General features: G+C 40.0%; 1 protein-coding gene across 1 annotated transcript; it reads left to right on the forward strand.

Annotated features, from left to right (window-relative positions):
• Window positions 1-877: 877 nt before the first annotated feature.
• Window positions 878-6556, forward strand: ywhag2 (3-monooxygenase/tryptophan 5-monooxygenase activation protein, gamma polypeptide 2). Its single transcript, XM_044203030.1, has 2 exons — window positions 878-1134; window positions 4453-6556. Exons 1-2 carry the CDS (start codon window positions 1048-1050, stop codon window positions 5107-5109), a joined length of 744 nt encoding a protein of 247 aa, XP_044058965.1. The 5' UTR covers window positions 878-1047; the 3' UTR covers window positions 5110-6556.
• The last annotated feature ends 588 nt before the right edge of the window (window positions 6557-7144 follow it).

A 7144-nucleotide genomic window follows, 5' to 3' on the forward strand; every position in this document is an offset into this window, starting at 1 on the left:
TTCACAGTTACTTTTCAAATTAAGACTGTACGTAAAAAAACATGCGATCATTTAAAAAATGTGAACCACAGATTAAACCAAAAGTATATGAAGTAGTATTAATACATCAATAATAATGATCCAATAATATAATAGTATAACACTGACAGTAGCCACTCTGCATTATGAATAGGTTAGTTTACTTTTGATATTTTAAGTACATTTTGTTGCTAATACCTACATACTTTCACTAAAGCGAAATTGTGAATGCATAACTTTTACTTGTAATTGAGTATTTTTATACTGTGGTATTGCTAATTTTACTTAAGTAAATTATATGAATGCTTCTTCTACCACTGGGTCCAGGTTGCATTGGAATTCTGTTCAGGGTCTGGATTAAATTGTGTATTCGGTCCAGATTTGGACCAGAGTCTGCCTACTGAGTATGTGGACTTTAGACTATGTGAAACAATGAGTTTGTGCCACCTCTGTAAAGGACCTGCTCAGCTCACTATTGGCCCAGGGGCTAACAAAAATGTTCTGTCAGAACCTGCCCTGAAGCCCAATTAGCCAAATGCAGGCTGGAATCAAAAGGTGACCATCCTCCTTTAACCCGCTGCTCCACCAGCAACCCCACAGTGAGATGTTGTGTCACACCTAGACCCACCCATCTTCAATCAGTATATACAAGCCTCTGGCTCCAGAGGACTCCATTGCCCACAAGGCTTTTAGCCCAGCTGCTCCCATCCGTCCATCTCTTTACTGGCCTGGCCCTCTGGTTCCCATGTATGGAGTGTTACATCATTGGCACAGACACCCACCTTTCGGAGTGATGACGCAGCCGAGGGAGAGAGAGAGTTTGTGAGGAGGAGGAGGAGGAGGAGGAGGGGTGAGGGAGGGAGAGAGGAGAGGGTGTCCTGTCTGCACGGAGCACAGACAGACAGCAGGGAACAGCTGCAGCATAAGGGTCGCATAGGATTTCACTGCATTGCGATTTAAAATATCAATCATTTCATCCCCAAAACCCAAGTAGAGCAGCTCGACACAGCAACCAAATATAATTTAAAAATGGTTGATCGCGAGCAGCTGGTGCAGAAAGCCAGGCTGGCTGAACAAGCTGAGAGATATGATGATATGGCAGCTGCTATGAAATCGGTAAGTCCATTCAAAAAAGATCATAATTATGACTATATGAATAATGTGTTGCCACTGCTCTGTTTGCGTAAAGGCGCGTCCCGCATTCTCGACTATTAGCTGTAAATCTGCGGTTACACCGGCTTGATATTACAATTAGACATCGTAGAAAAATAATGCTTAATATCTTTATTGTCTTGTCGCCAATTCATCGACAGCTCAGTGCCTCTTTTTTTTCTGAGTCGAGTCCAAATCGTCTGCTCCTTGGGCGGTGCCTTTCTGTCGGCCGTGCCCGTTGAATGAAGGGATATTACAAAGAAATGCACACAGGCCTGAGTTTCATCTCTCGCTTAATGAGAGACTCGGATCATATAATGGCTCTACTCTATTGGATTTGCTGCTTTCCCTCCCTTTATACCTCCCCACCTCCCCTCTATACATTATGCCGAATTTATAAAAGCTACTGCTGCTGGGAGCCATGTGAGGTTGCATTAACTGCTGCTGCCCCCCTCCTCCTCCTCTTCTTCCTCCTCTCTTTGTCACACTAATTAAAATAACATACATCATCAAAATCTGCTCATTTTCCATGCTTGTTTAAAAGGCTTAGAGGCATTTTTTGAGCATGATTGCTTTATAGAAATGCTTTAAAAAGCGCCCTCAAACTTCTCTTTCCTCTAAACAAACGTAGGAGGCAGCAGAATCTCTCTAGAATATTCTTTGTCATATTGCAGTGAGTCAATATGATCAGATTTGATTGTAGGCTTTGTTTTCTCCTCTCCTGTTCCTACATACATACATTTGCTGTGTCAGATTCCTCCTGACGTCCAGCAGCAATTTGAAGACATTTTGGGTTAGTGACCCTGATTAAGTGGTGTAACATTTGATGCAAAGAGGATGCCATGAGGGGCCTGTCTCCCTGGATCTTTCTCAGCTCTTACTGGCCAGTGTTCAGGACAGAGCCTTTGTCTGCTTTTCCTTTTTTCTCTGCCCCCCTTAAGAAATTCTGGGAACTGGATTCACCAGTGGGTTAAAAAAAAACTGCTGTGTCACACCAGCTCATACTGGAACCAATAGCATCCTGTGAGTCTTAGCTGGGCCTTTATGAGCTCACATATAGATTAAAATCATCATGCGGCTTTAAAGCGAGGAACATTTTGTCTTATGTTCCTCAGGGGAGATGGAGTGAGCTCCGAGGGTTTCTGGTTGCAGGAGGTGGGATGATGTGTGTGCAGGGAGGGATTCCTTTCCCTTTAAACAATCTGCCATGTCAGTGCGGTCCAAACCGGACCCTTTTGCAGGGGTGTGTACTCTCACTCTCTAATCAAAGGGAATCCCTTGCCATTGTAGCCATCAATTGATCACCTTTGTGTTCTTCATGACAAATATATATATGGTTTATTCTCATTGTAACAGCCTTTTATGCAGCTTTTCAGACAGAATTTTTAGGGATATGCTAGGGCTGCAACTAATGATCATTTTCATTATTGATTTATCTACTGGTAATTTTCTAATTGGTAGATCTTAACATGTCTTGATTTGTCTAACCAATAGTCCAAAATAAGCTTTCGTCGAAGACTAAGAAAACCAGAAAATATTCCCATTTGTGAAGATGAAATGAGTGAAGTTTTTTCATTTTTGCCTAAAAAAATTTCAAACGAATGGTCGACAATCCAAACAGTTGCCAATTACTTTTCCTGATCAACTAATTGATTAATCAACTAATTGTTTCAGCTCTAGTTATGCATGTTGGGTTTTTTAGCTCTAAATAAGGATCTTGGTAGTTGTCACGGATTATAATTAATGTCAGAGAAGCCCTTGAAATCACAATGTTTGTGTCAGTCTGCTGCATTCAGCTATTTTTTATATATCAGCATAACTGTAATCCAATTGACACAGTAGTAAGCTTCTCAAACATCAGTGCATTATATTTAGAGTGATGACCAATTTGTTTCCTGTAAAAAAACAACAACAGTTGAGTCATTTGATTAAAAGAAATCTGCTTCATTTGATTGTAAATTTCACGTTTGTGTTTGACGTGCATGCAGTAGGTTTGTGTTACAGTTTTTGGACAGGCAGAATGAAGGCGCCTCCATCTCTATAGGTTGAGCCCTGCTCTCCATCCCACTCAGTGTGTGTAACGTCTGTGATCCTGCGCCATCTTTGTGCTCCTCTGCCTGAGCAGCGAATGTCAAAACTGAGAAATGAGAAATGTTAACACATCAAGGAGGAGCTTTTCAGATAAAAAGCAATTGAAACCTAAGCTACATATTTCTTTTATTTATATATATGTAGTTATATTTCAGTCCCTGAGCAGTTGTTGATCTGACAGAAGCCATTTCCAACACAAGGTTGCTTTTCCAATCAAATAACCCTGAGTAATAAGGCCTTTTTATAGTAACCTAGTCTCTTTGACAAGCACCCAACTATCAAACTGATCTGTCAAAATCTAAATTTAACAATCTAACTCAGGGTGATGTCACGGTGTGGTGTTTTAGACAGGTAAAAAGGTCAGTTTAAGCCAGAGAGAAGGTCACTGGGACACGTGAACTGCCTGTGCAGTGATGGTTTTCACTTACAGTGCAGCTGCCCGGAGTGCTCGTGGGAAAATTTTAGCCATCTCCAGCCTTCCTTTCACCTACCTCCCCTTTCCTTTCCCAACCCCCCACTGCCGCCTAATATCTTGAATATTTTCCTCACTACCTAGCATTAGCTGTCCATGTGGCTAATGGTGCACTAAATTAATGGATTGGCATGGAAACTGGGAATTGCACATGACAAGTGAAATATTGCTCATCTTCTGTGCTGTAAATTGTATTGTTAGTCCAGATTCTTTCACGTAAAAAAGTGTTTTTTTAATAATTAGGGCTCCAACTAATCTTATCATCAATTAATCTGTCGATCATTGTCTTGATTAATTGATTAATAGTTTGGTTTATAAAATGCAAGAAAAATGCCCATTCCAATTTTCCTTATTTCTTTTTAAAAAAATATATTTTCTTGGTATTTTTATGCCTTTATTACAGAGAGAGTAGTAGAGAGATGACAGGAAAATGCAGGGGGCGTTGCAGTTCGTGGTTGGTGTGTTAACCTTGAAGCCATAGGGCCGCCCCCTAATGTGGCATCTTAAAATAGCTTGTTTTTTTCCGACCAATAAACCAAAACCAAAAGATATTCAATTTACAATAATATAAAACAAAGAAAAGCAGAAAATCCTCACTTTTGAGAAGCTGGAACCATAAAATTATTGCCATTTTTGCTTTTTTGTAAGTCTGGTGCTGTTAATGAAGGCTTGTGCTCTTAAACTGGTGATTAAATGTTCCATTTTCTTCCTTCTTCCAGGTAACAGAGCTGAACGAGGCCCTGTCCAATGAAGAGAGGAACCTCTTGTCTGTGGCCTACAAGAACGTGGTTGGGGCCCGTCGCTCCTCCTGGAGGGTGATCTCCAGCATCGAGCAGAAGACCTCGGCCGACGGCAATGAGAAGAAGATTGAGATGGTCAGGGCCTACCGGGAGAAGATTGAGAAGGAGCTGGAAGCCGTGTGCCAGGATGTGCTCAACCTTCTGGACAACTTCCTGATCAAGAACTGCAGCGAGACGCAGCACGAGAGCAAGGTGTTCTACCTGAAGATGAAGGGCGACTACTACCGGTACCTGGCCGAGGTGGCCACGGGGGAGAAGAGGGCCACCGTGGTGGAGTCGTCGGAGAAGGCTTACAACGAGGCCCACGAGATCAGCAAGGAGCACATGCAGCCCACCCACCCCATCCGCCTAGGCTTAGCTCTCAACTACTCTGTATTTTACTACGAGATCCAGAACGCCCCGGAGCAGGCCTGTCATCTGGCCAAGACCGCCTTCGACGACGCCATCGCCGAGCTCGACACCCTCAACGAGGACTCCTACAAAGACTCCACTCTCATCATGCAGCTGCTCCGAGACAACTTGACACTGTGGACAAGTGACCAGCAGGATGACGAGGGAGGGGAGGGCAACAATTAAAGAGAAACCACACTTCAAAAAAAAATATATGAAGGGCCGGTGGACTTTGGCAGCTGCTTTTGCCGATGATGCTACCGCAGCAGCAGTTCTTTATTTTTCCATGTGTTAAAAGAAAAGAATCAAAAGAGAGGTGAGAGTGGAGGTTAAATCTTAGTTTAAATATATATAGAAATATATATACAGTTGAAAGGGGCCTCCTTCTTCTTGATTTTCTCTTTGACATTTGCCAAAACCACTGATATGTCAGTCAATCAGCCTGAAGTGGTTGTTGTTGGATTGAAATGGCAGCCTCACACTGGCATAGGAACTGATCTTGTTCTGTCAAGATAAGCTGCTTAGTTAGGTTTTTGCGTGATAGGGATGCATTTGAGTCACTTGAGAGAGAAAATGCTTGAATGGGAATGCCTCACAAAACTAGTTTGCATTGGTTCCAGTAGTAGTCTATATATGAGAAAGAGCCCCATTGACGTTAAACTCACACTAACAACGAGAAAAGAGAAAGTTTTAAACCGATTAATTCCCCCAAAATTTTAAAGGATAAATTACACAGAAGTGAAAATGAGGACTGGATAGAAAAAATGTATTCCCCTCCTTCTGTTCAAAGTGTATTTGGCATCTCACAGATTAGTCTGTTATGTCCCTGGAACCATAGATTCTTTTTGAGGCGAAGATTAACTAAAAGCAGAGACTTAACAATATAAAACAAAACAAAAAAGACAAAAAAATAAATAAAAGCAGCTTCAGAGTTTGTGGTTTACTTATGTGTTTGTTTTATTAAATGCACTTGCCTACTATACTGTTTCTTCAGTGTAAGATGATGACAACAATAATATCGATTATTCAATATTGTGCATGCTGGTGATGTATTTATATACAGTAGCTTGACTTTATTAACTTATACTGTGGGTGTTAAGTATTCATATGATTGAGAAAAACAGGCTTTGTCTGATGTTGATTTCTAATTTCTAATTTATTTCATTTTGTCATGGTTTTTGATTTGCTATACCAAAATGGTGATCGTAATAATTGACCTGTAATGGGCGTTGCTATAGTGACATGCAATATGTGTATTTAATTTGTTAATGAAAGAAAAAAAAGTAAGATAAAAAACTCACCAGTAATCACTTAATCTTACCAGCTGGTGTTTGTCACATTGAAGTATGATTATGATATATTTTGTTCTTTGAACAGTATTTAAGTACTTTTTTCTGTCATGCTATCCAGTTTTAATAATGGTGAAGTTTTCAGGCTCAATGTTTCTGTTATGAATTCACAAACATGGACCATATTTTATTTCTGACAGTATACATTTTGTTTGTTTATTTGTTTTTATACATTTTAGCTGTTCCTGAGTGACAAAATATCTTGAATGTGAGTCATTATGTAGCAATTGCACAAGAACCGAAATAATAGCTATGATAATAAAAAAGAATATGACTAAATTATACATGCACCATTTCCGTGGTGGTCTATTGTTGTATCATCACCCATGAGAAAATTTTGTTTTTAAGGAAAACCATTTCATAGAAAAAATGTTTCAACACTTTGTTTTGTGCCCAGAGTACAGTATGTGCTTTCTTTTTGTGCCTGTATCATTATTTAATATGCCTCATTTGCAAGTTAACCTTTACAGAAAAAAAGGATTTATTCGCCAGTATCTGAAGTTCTTGCAAGCATGTGTACACAATGTAATATTTTCCCTTTTACATGTGTCAGATGGTACTGCTCTCTGTACAGCACACATATATGAATATTCAACACCAATGCACAAGTAGAGTCACAGGGAAAGAATAGGCATTTCAATAGAATTGGTTATTGATTAGCAAATGTGAGAATTCACGTCTTCAGAACAAACTTTAGACACTAGGAAGCTGCTTAAGAGCACAGAAAGCTGAAAAGATGTATCTTCATAATGCTGCTAGTTTTATAGATTATTACATTAATATATTCATACAGATGGCAGTTTTAGGGACTTTATTTTTCCTAATAGATGGCAGTTCTGGGGACTTTGGGGTTTTTATCTCAGATGTGATGG

The sequence above is a fragment of the Siniperca chuatsi genome, linkage group LG7 (genome assembly GCF_020085105.1).
Source record: "Siniperca chuatsi isolate FFG_IHB_CAS linkage group LG7, ASM2008510v1, whole genome shotgun sequence".
Lineage (NCBI taxonomy): Eukaryota > Metazoa > Chordata > Actinopteri > Centrarchiformes > Sinipercidae > Siniperca > Siniperca chuatsi.

Bases quoted from the DNA above. Each gene is read 5' to 3' on its own strand.
- ywhag2 (XM_044203030.1), top strand. From the start codon at position 1,048: ATGGTTGATCGCGAGCAGCTGGTGCAGAAAGCCAGGCTGGCTGAACAA. The intron at 1,135-4,452 runs GTAAGTCCATTC...TCCTTCTTCCAG, and splicing joins TGGCAGCTGCTATGAAATCG to GTAACAGAGCTGAACGAGGC.